At 49.1% G+C, this 18690-nt stretch overlaps 1 protein-coding gene across 1 annotated transcript; it reads right to left on the minus strand.

Moving 5' to 3' along the window:
* Positions 1–4263: 4263 nt before the first annotated feature.
* LOC149353219 (uncharacterized) lies at positions 4264–5719 on the minus strand. The gene has a single exon (XM_089577300.1). It carries the CDS (start codon positions 5714–5716, stop codon positions 4859–4861), a length of 858 nt encoding a protein of 285 aa, XP_089433426.1. The 5' UTR covers positions 5717–5719; the 3' UTR covers positions 4264–4858.
* Positions 5720–18690: the final 12971 nt, after the last annotated feature.

The following is an 18690-nucleotide window of genomic DNA, read 5'->3' on the forward strand; positions in this document are numbered from 1 at the left end:
TCAGCTAAGCAAAACTAAAAATAACAAAAGCTAGAATAAGTGAGAAATTTAATCAGTGTTTACCAACTTTAAGCAGCCGGACGAGTTTAGACTGAACGCGTGCCTTGAGCTTGCACCCAACCCTCGCTCTCACATTTCGCGTTAACAATCCTGTGTAGGCAAAAACAAGTCGTCGTTGTTGTCGGCGTCCGTTTTGTGTGCGAAAAATCGGACGGTGTAGGGGGGTCCAGGTGGCCACCCTATGCCTACCTTGAAGCACAAGATTCTGCTCGGCTTCGCGCAAGCCGCCGTGGTTGAAAAATGGCAGGTGGCAGTTCAGTTAATGACTGGTCGCAAGAGGTTGCTCAGAAAGAGCAACCTTCTTCTGACAAGCTCCACCGGTGGCAGCACCTGCCATCGCAGATCACTGGTGCATCGTTTAACCGCTGCACCACTGCGCCAGGAGTGGTATGACTCTCGGTGATCTATGAATGTAAAGTAGAGAATGTCTAATTTCGCGTATAATCCCTAAGGCGAAGCTTAAGTGTTCTCTCCAGTTCTTGATTACAGCCCTTGGCATTCGCATTTTACCGGAACTTGAAAGTTCGGAGTCCACTAGAGTTCTTGCAAAGGCACTGAGCATTACTGGCACTGTATCCGCATCAGTTGGTGTGTGTTCTGATATGGCCTTGGTGACGCTGCTCGCTATTCGTTGCTGCTTCAGAGCTAGTTTGGTCCAGTGTTGGTAGGGCTCCCTAATGTCGATGCTTCATTGAGGCGTCCTCATCCGGGACACCTTAGGATGCAGAAGGAACTGGGGTGGTACTTGAGCACAAACCTGAAGACTACTAATGTATCCCAGCTACCACTGAAGACTACTAATGACCTTCTGGCGACCACACATGCCATTGTGCCTCTCTCCACATGCTTTCACATACCTCTGCGTGCGCTCTTGCACTGAATCACCTTTCTTGGCGGGGCGTTGCTGTCTGTGGAGTTTTTCTATGTGTGTCAGAGCAGACAGCTTTTTCACTCTTGAGCAACAACCACATTGCCTAGACGAGTGTTTCAGCGGCCAGTGGTCTCCCTGCAGGGGGGCACGCAAGGCCAGGTGAATATTTTGTGGTGTTCAGAAAATTTGTTAGCCAGATGAATATGGGTTGCAAATTCCGAGAGAGACAGAAATTTCACCTTGGGTAAGTCCGCCTTGGTCAGGAGAGACATTCCTTTCCACCGCCGAGGTTTTTTCACGAAAATTAAAGGGGGGCACTTAAGCCCCGCCTTAAGGGTATTACGCGATAGCGTTAATGTGTTAATGACCATATATGCAGAAATGGTCAGTCTCAACTTTACATTCATATATCCCTAGGAGCCATGTCACATGCCGCAGTGGGATGCGCCACTGCACTGCGATGGCTGGTGCTGCCACCGGTGGGGCTTGTGCGACTCAAGTTGCTCTTCCTGAGCAACCTCTCGTGATCAATCATTAAGTTAACTGTCACTTGTCGCGGTGGCAAGTTATTTCACAATCCGCTGGGAAGATTGTGATGACGTCACAAGGACACGTGATCTATACTCCGTCTCACACGATGTTTGCAGCACTACGAAAGGTGGAGCTCTCTCGACCAATCAGGATGGCGCGCGCTACATTAGTGTGTTCCTACGCGCCTGTGGCTCGATCCACCTGATGTCCAGGTGGCTCGATCCACATGAAAGAAGGCGCACTAGTAGTTAGCTTCTTTCTACCTCTAGCAGGTGGCGCTTGATGTCTTTTTATTCTTTCTTTGGTTTGTTTTTGCACAGGCGGACGCCCGTTCCAAAGGGACTAGCCCCACTTTTTTTTTTCTCACGACCTGTTCTCATCAGTTCCTCTGTTGTCACGTCACAGCAAATTTCAGTGATCGTGTCATGTGCATATAAATTTATTTACTCCAGCGCGCCGAGGCAGCCGAATGTCGATGGTGGCGAAATGCAAAACAAGCCCATATGTGCTGCGCGAAAGTCAACGCACGTTAAACGGGCTCGACCATATCATCGTCCTCATCACAACTGAATTCATCACTGCTGGTTGTGTCTTCCTCCAGGCTGACAACAATGGCCGGTCCATGGTCAACAACATCGTCGATGATGTGGTCCAGTTTTCTCATCACATCTTCCTCACTGATAATATGTTGCACGTAATTCTTCCATTTCTCAACAGTAACTTGCGTGATGCCTCGCCAAACCAGAGGCTCGACGTCTTGAAGCTTAAACGTCTTGTTTTGGCCGGCCACGAAACCCTTGACGTCGCTCCAGACAAGCTCTATCGGGTTCAGTTGGCAGCGGTACGGTGGCAGGCGCACAACGAGATGGCCAGCAGCTTCAGCAATGCAGTCCACACGATATCGCTCCCCACCACCTGTGTTCACACTGCTGACAAGCTGCATGAGCTCGGGCTTCACCATGCCGCTGCTCCACGCGACACCTTTTCGGGACAGCCAAGCTTGTACGTCCTTTTTGAGGCTACTCATCCGCGGCACTTTATCCTGCTTCACAGAATGATATGGCGCGTTGTCCATCACTATAACGCTGCCGGGTCTCTTGGAGAACCAGTTTTCGTAGCGTTCCCCGTTCATTTACTCGTGGTAATCGCCCGAGTTTTTCTTAGCTCGGAAAACTCCGCTGCGCCTTCGACAAAACCTTGCTCACTTCCGCAATGCGTCACAATAAGCCTGCCACCTTTGCCACTGGGGTTTTGTAGACCAGTCGACAGTCCGGATCGATGCGCTTGGTGTGCAGATTGGATGGTACAGACAGTCCACACTCGACTTCGCGTGTGGCCGGCGTTAACCCACGTTTCGTCGGTGAAGAAAATAGGCCGACCCTGGCGTCGCAGCTCCGCTATCTGGCGCAGGTATACCGGCGGCGACACTGCAAAATGTGCGTCGCTTCGGTTAACATCGCATTCCGAGAGCGCTTCTTGTATCGGAAGCCAAGTTTCTTCAACATCCTCTGCATTGTCGGTGTGGACACGGTCGGTAGCGTGTCGTCCTCTTCGAAATGCGCAACCACCTCCGCGGTAGTTGGAATTTCCCCTCTCTGGAAAAAGCTGTGTACCACCCTTCGCAACACGCTCAGGTCAAAATTGTCCAGCTTCTTCGTCCGGTCGCGGCCTCTTCCGCCAGCACGCTTCTTCGGTGACAACACTCGGCCCGCCTTCAACGTCTCCGTTGTCCACTTGTAAAGCGTTCGCTCGCTCACCTGCGTGAGTTTTGCCGTCCTCTTGATGAGCGCATTCGTACTCGAACTGCCCCCGCACTCGACGCGAAGCGCTTCAAGAACATTTAGAGCCACCTGCTTCGCCTGCTTGGGGAAACAGCGCACTGTAGGTGTAGAGCACACAGGAGACACAACACAATCGACCGACGCCATGTTGGAAAATGGCGACGCATCACTACCTCGCAGCAGGCCTCCGCAGAGCTGTGTCCGTACGGGCTTTGTCTGGTAATATCACCAGTGATTGAAACACTCTCTACCATTTAAATATACCTGTCCAAACCATGTTTAAAGTTGCTATGCTTATTGTTTTTATTAATAGTCATACACTCCTCAAATATTTGAGAGACTAGTTTTTGTGTTTCTGCAGTCCTGATTTAACGAGAGAGCTCTACCTTCCGTAGTGCTGCAAACATCTTGTGAGACGAAGTACTTCGTCTCACAAGATGTTTGCAGCACTACGGAAGGTAGAGCTCTCTCGTCCAATCAGACACGAGGAGAGACACGGGTCGCGGGGTTTGTTTCGCGACAGGGCCGCGTCGCGCCAGACGTACAAGGGGCTATAAAAATGTTAGCAATGACACTGCGTCGCACGCCGACGGCTCACCAGGTCCTGACGGATACTAGATGCTGTTCAGTCAAGCTGCGAACGCTTCGATCAGAGGTTCGACAGCTTTTCTTTGAAAAGGGAATACTGGCAGACGAAGCGGGGTCAGGATAAATGGGAGTTGTCGGTGACAGTGCGGCTAGTTGGTATTGAAGAAGCGTAGCTTGTTGGGCCAGTTGATTCTTGGGTGTTCGCTATGGCGCCAAAGCCGAAAAGCTAAAGTCGGAACATAGCGGTTCCCGAGAAACGGGCGTGCGCGGGAGACGCCACCAGAGAGAAGGCCGCCGCTTGCTTAAAGACAGTGAAGACCAGTTGAGTTATGACACCGCCCAGACCCCGGGGGGCGGCCGCTGGGTCAGCAGTCCAGGGTAATCCGACTCGCATGGGACGCGGTTCGGTGCTCCCGGTTGTTGTGCGCGATGGTCGTGGCTCGCGTTTGGGACCGATAATTACCCTAATTCTGAGAGCCGTCAAAGTCAAGGGTCCTGTGGAGACCAGCGCACCCGTGGAAGTGTTTTGCTTTTTTGTTTTTATGTGTTTTGCTTTTTCTTCCATAGGGGAGAGAGTCTGTCTAGCACAGTGGAAGTGTTGGGCGTGGCACGTAACCCAGGGCGCCAATCCGCTTGTGTGTCCATTCTCGGAATGTACGAAAAAACACGAAAAGATGTGCGAATGAAAAAAATAAAAGATCTGCCTTGAGATTAACACAGAAGAACAGCACAGAAAGATGGAACAAGAGGAAAAAAGGGCAACACGAGCGCTAACTGGCAAGTTCAAGTTTAAATTCGAAGTAACGTATGACGGCAGTATGCCCGACTGCCAGTATGCCCGACTGAGTGGATAGAAGAAAGAATTGTTGTCTCGCTCCGTTCGACAAGCTGCTCAAGAGTAAGAGCCGAGTATAAAAATGAACAGTGAAAAATGATCTTTAACGATTTACGCATTTTGTATGACATTCGCGATTGAAAGTTGACAAAACGCATGAAAGCAAGCGGTTCGCTCTGGTTTATTGTTGCCCTACTTGGCGGCGGCGGCAGCGGCGACCGGCACGTCCCCGGCCCGCTCCACGACACCGTCCTGGCCGGCCACTTCAGCGGCGTAGTTGGAAGGCGGGATGTTGTCGCCCACCTCGGCCATGCCGGGAGCCTCCTCGCGGGCGTAGAACCTGGACGGGTCTTTCCTCGGGTAGGCAGCGGCCGCCTGGCCGTAGTCGTACTGCGGGTAGCGCACGTTCCACGTCTGCTGCACCTGGCCGCCGTAGTCCTGTTGCCACGAACCCCACTGTTTGGGCGGCTGCCGCAGCGGAGGCATAGCCGCGCGCCGCTTCTGGTAGCCCTGGCGCTGGTAGCCGGACCTGTAGTCGTAGCCGGCGGCTGCGTAGTCTGCCTCCCTGTGGCCTTCGTTAGCCTTGAAGTGCTCCGCTTGCGGCTCGAGCGGAGCCGCGTAAGAGGCCTGGTAGGAGTCCGGCCGCCTGGCCGCCTCAGCCGACTCACGCGCGGCTTGCCGGTGGTAGTTGTCCCAGCTGATCTCGGTGTCTGCCGAGTAGTCCCCATTCGGGTAGTAGTAGCGCGGGTTGTCCAGACGCCGCCGCCGCCGGTGCCTCAGAGCGGTTCGGCGGGGCCTGTTGCGCGGCACTGCGTCGTAGGTGGCCGCGGGCTGCGCAGCGACGTACTCCTGGTGACTGGCCGGCGCCAGTGCAGGGCTGTCCAGCAGAGGCCCGCCGGCCGATTCGGCCACGACGACGGACCTTGCCGCGGGCTGGGCCTGCTGGTTGTCTTCGGCGGCCTGCTCCTGTGCTCTGGTCGTTATGACACTCAGCCTAGCAATCAGTACCACCAGGAAGAGCCGCAATGTTAGCTTTCTGACCAGCGCCATGGCGTTCCTCTTTTTTTCCTCTCTGTCCGCAGCACGCGCAAGCCGCGGGACGCAGGAAGATGCTGGCGCCAGAGGCGCTTTGCACAACGTGCACAGACGCACGAAGAAAAACAGCCGAAACGAAAAGCGAAGGAAATGGTCAGGGACCACAGTAGGTGCATTTTGCACAGACGTTGAAAGCAAGGCGTGGCTCTAATCCGAGCATCTGCTGGTACACTTGGTACGTACAAGCCTCGAGCTATACTGCGTCCTGCTCGGCTTGCAAGACGGCGCTCTGACTTTACACGCTCCTGTTCAAACATAAGTCAGGGACCAAGCGAATGCTAATCGGTTTGAATACGATGGTTTGGTTTGGTTTTATGGGGTTTAACGTCCCAAAGCGACTAAGGCTATGAGAGACGCCGTAGTGGAGGGCTCCGGAAATTTCGACCACCTGGGGTTCTTTAACGTGCACTGACATCGCACAGCACACGGGCCTCTAGAATTTCTCCTCCAAAGGAATTCAAACGCCGCGGCCGGATCGAACCCGCGTCTTTCGGGTCAGCAGCCGAGCACCATAGCCATTGAGCCACCGCGGTAGCCCCGGTTTGAATATGACAACTTCGCAATCTCAAATCTGCAAAGTGACCTTCAGTGTAGAACGCGCCGCACTGAAGACGACGAAGACGGCCGAATACTGGCACGCTCTTACCAAGATGTTTTAAGTCTAAATAAAGCTTGTTCATTCACTATCAGCTATCGCTTTCACCATTTTTTGTGGAATGAACCTTTGACAGCCTGCGGGACTGCCGCAATCTCAACTTCGCTGTTCAACTTTATATGGCACCCTTTGCGAGAACAAGCGGCATATAACCGCCGGAGTTCCGTGCGTGTTGTGAGGGGAGGGGGGGGGGGGGATAATATGACTGCGTTGCTAACAGGGCGGATACCACCAACCCCAAAAAGGGCTTCACTAAGCAGGTCGCCTGCTGCTTAAAAGGAGAGTGTTCATGCAGGCTACATTGACGAGGTACCATTGGCCCATTAAGTTCTAATTTTTTTGGAACCCTTTGCAGAAATCGAGATGCCTGCACAGTTCGCTGAAGCGTTACACAAAAAAACGTGAATCGTCGATAGAGGCTTCAAAGCCCATCGGCGCCAAGCCAAGGAAAATCAAGCAAAGAGAAAAAAAAAGAAAGGCAGAGAAGATAGAAGGGTGAGAAAATGGAGGGACGCCACCGTGAACAGAGAAATGGAAAGAAGGGAAAAACATTACTTGCCAAATAAGACTATGGATTATTTACAGCACAACGGCTCTCGCCGAGTTTTTCAACTAAGCTGTAGCCTAATTTGCGCAATTTTTTGCTCAGTTTTCCTTTCCCGCGATCACAGAAGGGTGGCGTAGCGTCAGTGCTATTTTAATAGTTTAGTTTCGGTTTTAAGCATTGTATCTCTATTTATTCGCACTCTATTTAAGCACTTCCTCTATATTTTATTGCTAAAAAATGTTATGAAACAAAAAGAAAAATAACTACCCTCTCTTTGATGATCTAACTATTTTACAGCCCAAAATTAATTGCTATTCAACACGTAACGACGTCCGTCAAATGCTTAAGTTCAATATCCCTAACCTTCTTAATTTGCGCAGTAAGTCCTGAGGGCATGATTATGCAGCTTAGTCAGCCGCGCACTTTCTGCAGTTTTTATTATTATTATTGTTATTATTATTTGTTCCGCATTTTCAGTTTTTGTGCATTTAAGTCATGTTATTCTTACCGTTATCACTTAATTTTTTCAAAGCAATGTTTAGCTATGAACTATAGTCATTTTGTTATTATTGATCTGTCTGTACTCTGTTGCTGCTACTTTTTCTTCCGACTTACCCATCGATTACGTCAATGGCAAGCTCCATTTCTGCAAGACAGTCATGGCATCTAAGGTAAACTATTAAACGTTAAGAAATATTTTTGTTAATTAGCTAGGTGAATTGCCATAATATACGTTTGGCTGGCTAGTTGGCTGTGCATACTGAAGACTACAGCGTAGTAGCAACACAGACAAGCCAAGGACGCGAACACAGGCGCTAACAACTGCTTTATTGCCTCGACCTGGCTTATATATGCGCCAGGCTCGTGGAGACATGGGAAGCAAAACAGCTCACGCATCTATGGCAAGATTATTTCATGCTTGTCTTTGCAACAAGTTTTTGCTCAGACGTATGGAAGCCTTGCTGACACATCTATCAGGGCATTCAGAAATGGCATGAGCTTCAAATATCAACCTTGCGGTGGTGTCCCGGCACTTGCGCAGAATAGCTGTTCTTCCGAAGTAAAGGTCGCAGTCTTTTTTGCACTGGTTACAGTGTTTACAAGATGCGGACAGTGTCTCGCCATACAGTCGGGTTCTCTAGGGGTGTCAGAATTAACCCTTTTACATAACTGGTGCAATTTTTTTGGGGGCCAAAAAGACAAAATCAATTCCTGCTCTATTTCCTATCTTCTTCAGGTTGTGTGATACAGCATGCAGATATAGGGTATCACCGAGACATTCCTTCTACAGCCACTTGCACAGGATTCTTCCCTTGGCTTTCTTCTTTCCGCTACAGCAATTAGCCCATGTGCTGAGTAACTGGCTTCCACAAGGCGATGAGCTTCGCTTCCACACATCAGATAGCACAAATTTTGTGTTATCTCATATGTGGAAGCAAGCATATTGCGGCGCCACTCTGTGCAGCTGCACCTCACGGGACAAAAGCTGCGAAAGGAATGAAAGCACAACAGAACAAAAGTGATTTCTAGCATATGGCCAGCGCGAGAGAAAGAATGATTCATTAGAATATGTCCAGATTGACACAGATGTTTCGGAAGAAATCAACCCAGCCTTCGATGCGCACCAATTTACCAGACCAGGGCGAACAAGAGCTGATTAATATAACACAGACAATGTGAAGGTGCGTTGCAGGTTGCGTGAACTATGCTCCATCTCACAGGCGTTTGGCAGTACTGTGGAAGATCCCTCTCGTCCAATCTGGGCTGCAGGAACACGGCAAAGAGACCCACAAACATTTAAGCAGTGTTGTGGCTATATTTCAAACAGCTATTGCAGTAAGTGAAACGGTAGTTCAGGCTGCTGTTTTGAAAGTACAGCGAGCATCTCATTCACTGGTTAAATTAGGTTAAATTAATAGAAAAAGTCCGCCCGAACAAACCACTGCGGAAGCCTGCTGCGTAGTGGTGCGCCGCCATTCGTAAACGTGGCGTCTGCCGAGTAGACTGAGCCTCCTGCGCGCAACAGCTGTACACTGGTGCTCTTTCCTTCGCAGTGATGGAGTCACCAGCCGTGGGGTGACTGGTGTGGAGGAACACATTTATGCAGCGCGCGCCGTTCCGATAGGCTGACATGAACCGTAGCCTCCACAGCGCTGCAAGCAAATTGTGGGATTGAGTATCCGGTATGGGCGCGAGATAAGTGGCTATTCATGACTTGAGTACTAAGCGCAACACTGAAAAAAAAAAGAAGCACAATACCACTTGAGTCTCACTCTGGCATTTTTTTAAGTGTTGCGCTGTCGTACTTTTAGTGACGTTCCGTGAAGTTAACGCAGTTACCGTGCAAACGCTATCCGCGGAGAACTTGCACAGGTCTGTGTGTTTACTTACGCCAAGAAGCCCCTGCACTGGCTTGAACGAATCGCGGTACTCTCGGGAGTAAGAGAAGGTTCCAGTGCGACGCAGACGATGACGCTTAGCCACGAAAGTCGTAATCTGCAGTCATTTCCGCCAGCTGGACGAGTCTGTTGCGGAGTTGCTCTGTGCGTCGCGATTCAAGAATGCTATCGCGGGCGCGCTCTTCTTCGAGCTTCTCAATAAACTGTGCTTGCTCCTTGTTTCTGAAGTCGTATGTCCGTCTCGAAGGAAAAGAATGCGAGTTGTGCTTGTGATGATTATCGCTACTCAAAGAAGGAAGGGGGGGGGGGGGCTTAATGTTACCAGGGCGACGCAGAAGTTGTTGAAGCCATTGTGGGCTTCATTCACGCAAATGGTGAAGAGTGCAGAGAACTTGCCATGCACCTCACCGAAGTGCACTTGGTAGAGATTAGGGAGAATTACCATTACATTTTGTGTAATAGCTGACGTACTTAGGTTCACCGTAACGCAAGTAAATTTTGAGTGAGGACAAAGAGAACTTCGAATTGTATCGTGCTCGATATTTTGCACTAACCGTGGACAGGTCCAGAGACGTCAGCAAAACAGAGCAGCTCCCCGTGACAACAAGATGTATTTCCTTTATAAATCGGGCATGTCAAGAGTTCCTCGATCGGATTCCGCACAGCGGGACAACGGGATTCCGCACAGTGGGACTAAGACTGATAACTGCATCGCACTGATTGATGGTAGCGCAACCGTCATGTTCAAGCTCTTCTCAGAAACGAGGTGCCTCAAGTCTTGTATACAGGGTCTTCCAATATATGAAAGGGGACAACCAGTTTGCACAAAAATTTGTTATTTCTCCACAACAGTTGAAAATAACTTTTACATATTATAAGCCAAGAGGAAAACTAGTTATAAAACAGGAAAAAGTGTGTTTGTCACAGATAATCACGAAGTAATCATTAATGACTTGTTCCCTATCATACTGAGGACCCTGTGCCGCCACTGTCTCGACCACCAAATCAATTTGGTAATGGTTGACGCCTGCAACAGTTTAGGCTCTACGAAAAACCCTCATTAATAGAGATGCCGTATGCATCATTGGGCGGGCCTGCAACACGCCCAACGGTATCGTCCAGAGACGTGCATATGTGGCTCAACGATTCAGCGAGAAAATGTGGACATGCCACGCTGACAGAGATTGTCGAAAGCGCGAAAGCAAGGACGGTAGCTGGACACGGAATTGCGCGAGAATTAGATTTAACATTTAGTGCACATTTGCGCAACGTCAGTTAGGTGATAGGCGAGATACATGCCCTTTCTCATTACTTACAGGATAAGAAAAATGAACTTGCTCCATGTTGAACGCCGAGTACACGAGCAGCTTAAAGAACACCAAAGTCAAATTGGCCAGCATCCGTAGATAACCGCGTTCTAATGACAAAGAGGCTGCTTTCACTGAAAACGAAGCAGGTCAGTAAACTAAATACAGTTGACGCCACCAGTGGCTGTTTTCGCAAGCAAACCACGGTGACGTAAAGAGCGATTTTTTTTTCTCTTCGCGCGGCCTCCATGATCCCTTGAGGCCTCTTCATCAGGGACATCGTCACGAGTTTTGAATCGAATGGCGGGGAAAAATAATGTTCCATTTATAAATCCAAATTTCTTCAACGATAAATGCGTCTTTCGCAGCCGAGCAAGCCACCAATATAGCCAGAAAGAGCCACACAGTCAAATTTTAACAAGAACAAAAGTTGGATTTGCTAGAATTTAGAGGAGGTGCGAAAGCATCTGCGGGAACCTGTTGGTAAGAATGCGAAGACGAGACCACAGAAAAAAACACACCACAAGCGCTGACTGACAACTGGCATTTTATTTCAGAAGGGCACGAATATATGCACTGCATCGCCGCAACCAGTAACGCAAACAGATTCAAGGCGCACAACACTGAATGGTGAAATGGTAGGCACGTGCCTCGCTATGTTGAGATGAAATAAAGTGACTGTAGATTTGCTAAAAAACCCAGGAAAACAAAAACAAGTGTGAACGATGAAACAGGCAAAAAAGCGTAAACGGGGACAACAACGAAACAAGATTAAGAAACGTTTAACTTGCAGCTTGGCGCGCGTCATGGTTATGATGATCAAGAAATGCCACTTCTTTAGGAAGCAACGTGATGGATGACGCACTCACACAGCTCTGGTCTTTCTTCTTGATGACAAAGGCTTCTCAGATTTCTCTGGAATTCTGGCTAAGATAACGCCTTGTAACGCGGGTTTGATCAAAGAGGGGGAAGCAATCTTTGAGTGAGCAGAGAATAACGGCAGCAAGCTCTTCTGCGAACAGGGCGCATAATGCCAGATGTGGCTTGGCGTTACCTGCAGTATCAAATCGAGGAAGCGCAGCTTATTATCAGAGGGCTGTTCTACAGTTATTACGAGGCCTTCCAGCTGCGCGGAAAATTCAGTGAGCTGGCGCTCTCTTTCTTCTGACGCGTATTGGGATGGGGAGCGCTTGAACATGACGAGATTATCATCAACGTATCTGCAGATCTTGCAAACAGCTGAAGTAATGAGGCTGGCTGCCAGGTTCCTATCGTAGCGAGCAAGTAACAAATCGCTTAGTGCAGGAACCTCACACACAGTCGTCGTCTCCTATGTGCATGGTGCGTCTCACAGGTTGAAGAAGGTAGAGCAAAGGTTGGAGTACGCGTCGTATTTCCGGCTCCCCAAAAAAACTTGCTGCCCTGTGCAAGCGGGTAATCAGTGATGACTGTCAACGTGTAGAACGCGCGAAAAAAAACATCACAACCAATTCACAGAGTGCAAGAAAGGCGTTGTCTATGAAATTCCGCTTTCCTGCGGCATGTCCTACGTAGGGCAGACTGGAAGGTGTTTTAACGATAGGCTGCGCGAGCACGCAAATACTCAGAATGCGACAACCGGCTTCAACAAGGTAATTCACGGTGCGAACTGCATACTTGCTTCCCCCTCCATGATCAAACCCGCGTTACAAGGCGTTATCTTAGCCAGAATTTCAGAGAAATCTGGGAAGCCTCTGTCATCAAGACGAAAGACCAGAACTGTGTCAGTGCGGCATCCATCCCGTTGCTTCTTAATAGCATTTCTTGATCATCATATCCACGATGCGCGCGAAGCCGCAAGTTGAACGTTCCATAATTGTTGTCACCGTTTACACTTGTTTGCCTGTTGTCCTCTGCTTACACTTGTTGGATTGTTGGCATCATTTACACTTGTTTTTGTTTTCCTGGGTAATTTGGCAAATGTACAGTTACTTTATATCATCTCATCATGGCGAGACGCGCGCCTATCATTTCGCCATTTAGTGTTGCGCGCCTTGAATGTGTTTGCGTTATTGGTTACGGCGATGCGGTGTATATATACATCTCCTTCCGAAATAAAAATTCCAGTTTTCAGCGCTTGTGTTGTGTTTTTTTCTGTCGTCCCGTCTTCGCACTTTACTAACATGATCGTGAACCAACAAGCCCAACTCACCACTCTTACCTGTGAGAAGAGCAGAATCCTTCTCTAAACAATAGACCGATGAGCTATGGACTGCCAGCCATCTGGGAAAATGCATCACAGAAGGTCAGCTAGGCGTTTGAAGATGGCAGGTACAGTCTGTCAAAAGTAACCAGGCTGCATGGTTTGCTTCTCATTTGTATAGTAGAGCCTTTACAGCTTTCCCTAAGGTCGAAAAGTTCTTTGAAGGTGAGGACAGGGGTTTTCCTTACCATGCAGAGATTTAGAGCTTGAGGGCTGGCATAGTTTAAATATGCGACTGAGAAGCAAAACCATGCAGCCTGGTTACTTTTGACAAAGACTGTACATGCACCGAAGATGACTATCGCATCTACATTCTTCTATTCACTCTGAAGAGAATGTATGATGAACTGGAGCTGACTATTTTTGCAAGACGTAAACGCGCAGTCAGGTGATTCAATGGTGATGTAGCGTGTACGTCGTGTCTGCGTGCAATCGGCAGTTTTAGTTTGTTTATTTCCATTTTTTTTTTCCCGCGGACTGCAAAGTAAAAGCCCGATCGCTCATTCGGTGAACCGAGTGCGCGGGAAAGAAGAATGTCGGAGCTGGTGGGCTTCGAAGGCAGTGCTATACGTACAGCTGTGCTGCCGCATACATCAATGCACGGCCCAGCGCCTCAGGGTAAGTCTTCACACACGACCTGTGTTGCCGAGGGGAGCGCGTGGCACGCCCGCCCCGCGGAAGAGTTTCCAATGACGGCTTCCAGCTATCGAATCTGCGCTCGCTTCTGGGGAGTTGACGCACTGTCATCGGGCGCAAATCCCAGTGCAGCAGTGAACGCTTATGCTTTATTTCTCGTCTTCCATTCGAAATGACATATTTCTCGGGTGTCGAGACATATTTTTAAAACGAAACGTCGCCAGCAGAAGTATTCGCAGCCATACGGCTACAAAGGAAAGCTATACAGCTTTCTCAGAAACTTCGTAGTTAAAGAAAAATTCGTCCTGGTCCGGGGTTCGAACCCGGGACCACCGCTACACCGGAGCAGTCGCTCTACCAACTGAGCTAACCGGGACGGCAAGCTTATGGTAGGGCGAGAGCGAATTGATCAATAACTCGAAGTGGGAACAGTGTTGGTCAAATGTTTAGGGGAATCCCCCAAGGTGGAGTAAATTTGTAGTAAGGGAGTAATTACTCATTGGCATCCACCCAAGCGCAGCCATACGGCTACAAAGGAAAGCTACACAGCTTCCTCAGAAACTTCGTAGTTACAGAAAAATTCGTCCTGGTCCGGGGTTCGAACCCGGGACCACCGCTAAACCGGAGCAGTCGCTCTACCAACTGAGCTATCCGGGACGGCAAGCTTATGGTAGGGCGAGAGCGAATTGATCAATAACTCGTAGTGGGAACAGTGTTGGTCAAATGTTTAGGGGAATCCCCCAAGGTGGAGTAAATTTGTAGTAAGGGAGTAATTACTCATTGGCATCCACCCAAGCGCAGCCATACGGCTACAAAGGAAAGCTACACAGCTTTCTCAGAAACTTCGTAGTTAAAGAAAAATTCGTCCTGGTCCGGGGTTCGAACCCGGGGATTCCCCTAAAAATCCCCTTGAGGGATTCCCCTAAAAATCCCCTTGGGGGATTCCCCTAAACATTTGACCAACACTGTTCCCACTTCGAGTTATTGATCAATTCGCTCTCGCCCTACCATAAGCTTGCCGTCCCGGTTAGCTCAGTTGGTAGAGCGACTGCTCCGGTGTAGCGGTGGTCCCGGGTTCAAACCCCGGACCAGGACGAATTTTTCTTTAACTGCGAAGTTTCTGAGAAAGCTGTATAGCTTTCCTTTGTAGCCGTATGGCTGCGCTTGGGTGGATGCCAATGAGTAATTACTCCCTTACTACAAATTTACTCCACCTTGGGGGATTCCCCTAAACATTTGACCAACACTGTTCCCACTTCGAGTTATTGATCAATTCGCTCTCGCCCTACCGTAAGCTTGCCGTCCCGGTTAGCTCAGTTGGTAGAGCGACTGCTCCGGTGTAGCGGTGGTCCCGGGTTCGAATCCCGGACCAAGACGAATTTTTCTACGAAGTTTCTACTACGAAGTTTCTGAGAAAGCTGTATAGCTTTCCTTTGTAGCCGTATGGTTGCGCTTGGGTGGTTGCCAATGAGTAATTATTCCCTTACCAGAAGTATTCGCGCGTGGAATTTGGGACGCGCCCGAAGCGCCGGCTTTTGCACCTTTTTCTTTTTGCTTCTGTGCATCGTTTATTAATGTTTGAAGTGTTCGATGAGTTAATGATCAGAATGTACCGCTCCCTCTCCTTGTGAGGGCATTTATGGGTAACATGGATAATAAACATGTCACAAGTTTCCTACTTAGCAATGCTAGATCGACGATTCGCTGCCAGCATTGTTCGCATTGCAAGACACAAAAGCGTCCCGAAAGAAGTTCTGTTCAAGGGTGTTGAACCGGAACCGAATCCGTATTTTCGCCTGGAACCGGAACCGAATTGAACCCATATTTTTTTCGCCGTCTTGGAACTGAGCCCGAATTGGAACGATTCGAAGGAACCGTTCCGAACCGGTTCGGGACTCGGTTCCGCCCCAAGTTTTTTGCAACTCGGCATACTTTTTTTTTTTAGACAAAAAGAGAAGTGCTAGCGTGTACATTTGCCCACAGAAAGTTGCAGCGAAAATGGCACCTAGTCCATGCGGCAACAAAATTGAAGGAAGTCTAGTGTCCAGGAAGGAACTTAACTAGCATTTCTGTAATGTGTTTCCGGCAATTCTAAAGCACTGTACGCCAGATTGATGCGAAATCTTGAGTTTATTACAGCATCCCCTCTTCACATGTTCGAGTATGGTTTTCATCGAATTGTTAGAACTGCTCTAACACATAAAGCACCGTGCGAGAATAGCTACCCCTTCTTTGTGTAATGTGCCACAAATATGCGAAACATAGGCGAAACACACAACCTCCTTGTGCAACATTTACTTTCGGAGGTCGCGGGTTCGATATGGGCACACGGTGGCCGCGATTCGATGGCGGCGAAATGCTAAAACACGCGCGTGCTGGGCGATGTCGGCGCACGTTGAAGAACCTCAGCCGCTCTACGTTAATCTGGAGCCGTCCACCACAGCGCCCCTGATAGCCTCGTGTCGCTTCGACCCGTTAAACCCCAAATATTGCGGTTATTATTACAAAATTATTATCTTTGCCTGCACTTCTATACTACTAACCAAGATTTTTCAGCTATCTCTCGATACCTCAACATTGCCCACAAAATGGAAAATCGGGTAGGTGGTTCCATTCTACAAATCAAAAACTAAAACGTCACCTGTGAATTATCGTCCCACCTCGCTTACCAGTATGTGCTGCAAATTATTAGAACACGTAATTTTTACAAACTTTGTTAATTTTCCTGAGACTAATTCTTTCTTCACTCCCTAGCAGCATGGTTTTCGAAAATCATATTCAAATCCGGGTCACGAGAGGGAAATAACCAGAAGATTGCGAATTGGGTGGAGCGCATATGGCAGGTTCTCTCAGATCATGAATGGCAGTTTACCGATATCCCTCAAGAGAAATTCCTCCCTCAAGAGAGATATCCCTCACGAGGAATTCCTTTCCATTCTCTTTATGAACCACAGTTGAACAGTGACGAGGTCGCGGCCGCACACCGCCGGGGAAAATTCTGAATTTTAGTGACATTCAAAGCGGGCATGAGCAATTTGTATTTCTAGCAAGACCATGAAAACGCCTCTTCACGTCGTCGGTACTGGAGTACCGTGCACGTACAGCGCACAGCATGATGAATGAGTTAGACAGGCAGAGCAGAACGATGGGACTAAAAACTAACATGCAGAAAACCAAAGTAATGTTCAACAGCCTAGCAAGGGAACAGCAGTTCGCGGTAGCGAGGTGCTGGAAGTAGTATGAGAATACGTCTACTTAGGGCAGGTATAGTGACCGCAGATCCGGATCATGAGAGGGAAATAACTAGAATAAGAATGGGGTGGAGCGCATATGACAGGTTCTCTCAGATCATGAATGGTAGTTTATCAATATCCCTGAAGAGAAAAGTACACAACAGCTGTATCTTACCGGTACTCACTTATATGGGTCAGAAACCTGGTCTAAATCAAGAGGAAGAAATGGGCTTGGGCAAGGCATGTAATGCGAAGGCAAGATAACCGCTGGTCCTTAAGGGTAACGGAATGGATTCCAAGAGAAGGCAAGCGTAGCAAGGTTCGGCAGAAAGTTAGGTGGGCGGAAAAGATTAAGACGTTTGCAGGGATAGGGTGGCTGCAGCTTGCAAAGGACAGGGTTAATTGGAGAGACATGGGAGAGGCCTTTGCCCTGCAGTGGGCGCAGTCAGGCTGATGATGATGATGACCCAAATTGTCCGTTTCACTAATAAGCGTCACCTTATTTTAGACTGCGCATCAGAGGTTGACTGCCTTTTACTCGACTTCTCTAAAGCTTTCGAAAAGGTATGTCACCATTTATTGCTTTTTAAACTAAATCAACCGAACATTGATCCTAACGTTTTGAAATGGATCGAATGCTTTCTTCACAACCGATCAGTTTGTTTCCGCTAACAACTACGATTCACCTTTCAGTGATGTTCATTCGGACGTGCCTCAAGGATCAGTTATTGGACCGCTTGTTTCTCATTTACATCAATGATCTTCCTTCCAAAGTAGCATCTAACAATCATCTGTTTGCTGACGACTGCGTTGTTTTTCGCGAAATAAAATCACCCGATGATGCTAACCATCTTCAGAGCGATGTTACCTATATTTCTACTTGGTGCACGCGCACAACATCCCGGGCCAAGCGCGAACTACAGTACGCGAACCTCGCGGAGCGGAAATGAGCCGTCACGTGACGCCTGGTCCGCGGTGGTAGCGAACCCATATCGTACTGCGCCCGTACAGCGACCGTATCCGTACCTGGCGCGAAGCGCATCTAGTTCTGCAGAGCGCCAGCACGTAGCCCCCACCAAACCTTATAAGCCCTCCGTTACCGAAAATCAGAACACCTTTCTTTTATTTTCCGGCTCAGCTCCACAACCAAGGCAAAAGCAATATTTTCTCTGCGGCGGTGGAGCGGCAGCGCCGAAGGCGAAGTAAGTTAATTGGCGTGCCTACTTAGGCGTGGACAGACCACGGGGGGAGGGCTAATATGACAAACCGCAAGCGTACGGCCAGTGGGGATTTGATTCGCTAATCGCGCAAGGCGTTTCGGACAATGAGTGAAACTTTGGGGGGAACCCAAAACCGAACGACGAGGGCTCTGTTCGCGACACGGGCAAAACATTTCGCGTGACGGCACCGCTCGCTGCCATTACTTGGCCCTAAAGGCTGGTTCACATGCAAGCGACTGAGCGAATTGAGCGGCGCGTCGCAGCGAAAAATTTTAAACTTTTTGGAACCTCGCCGCTCGAGTCGCCGCTACGACTCAAAACAGGTTTTTGCGCCGCGGCGGCAGGATTCGCTAGCGTTTTCGCTTCCACGTGAAAAAGGCTTCAGCGTGAAATTTTGCAGTCTTTCAATAACAGCGTATTTTCCCATAATGACGAGCTTTCCGAACAGGAACTGTTGCATTCTGTCGTTATGCTGCCAGTTCCAAGTTGACAGCATGTTCGCGAGCGATACTTGACGCCTCCCTAGGAATTTGTTGGGATCCCACACCTCTCTAGCGAAGACTGCATTCTGTCGCGTCCTCACCCATGCCCAGGTAGCAGGCGTCGGGCATTTGCAACTTACGAAGCTAGGGTTACGGTTGCAGGTGAGATCCGTGTGAATGAGTGAACTGATACAGACATAGCTTGACT

The sequence above is a fragment of the Amblyomma mixtum genome, chromosome 3 (assembly GCF_055824585.1).
Source record: "Amblyomma mixtum isolate Tamu chromosome 3, ASM5582458v1, whole genome shotgun sequence".
NCBI classification, from domain to species: Eukaryota; Metazoa; Arthropoda; class Arachnida; order Ixodida; family Ixodidae; genus Amblyomma; species Amblyomma mixtum.

Bases quoted from the DNA above. Each gene is read 5' to 3' on its own strand.
- LOC149353219 (XM_089577300.1), bottom strand. From the start codon at position 5,716: ATGGCGCTGGTCAGAAAGCTAACATTGCGGCTCTTCCTGGTGGTACTG.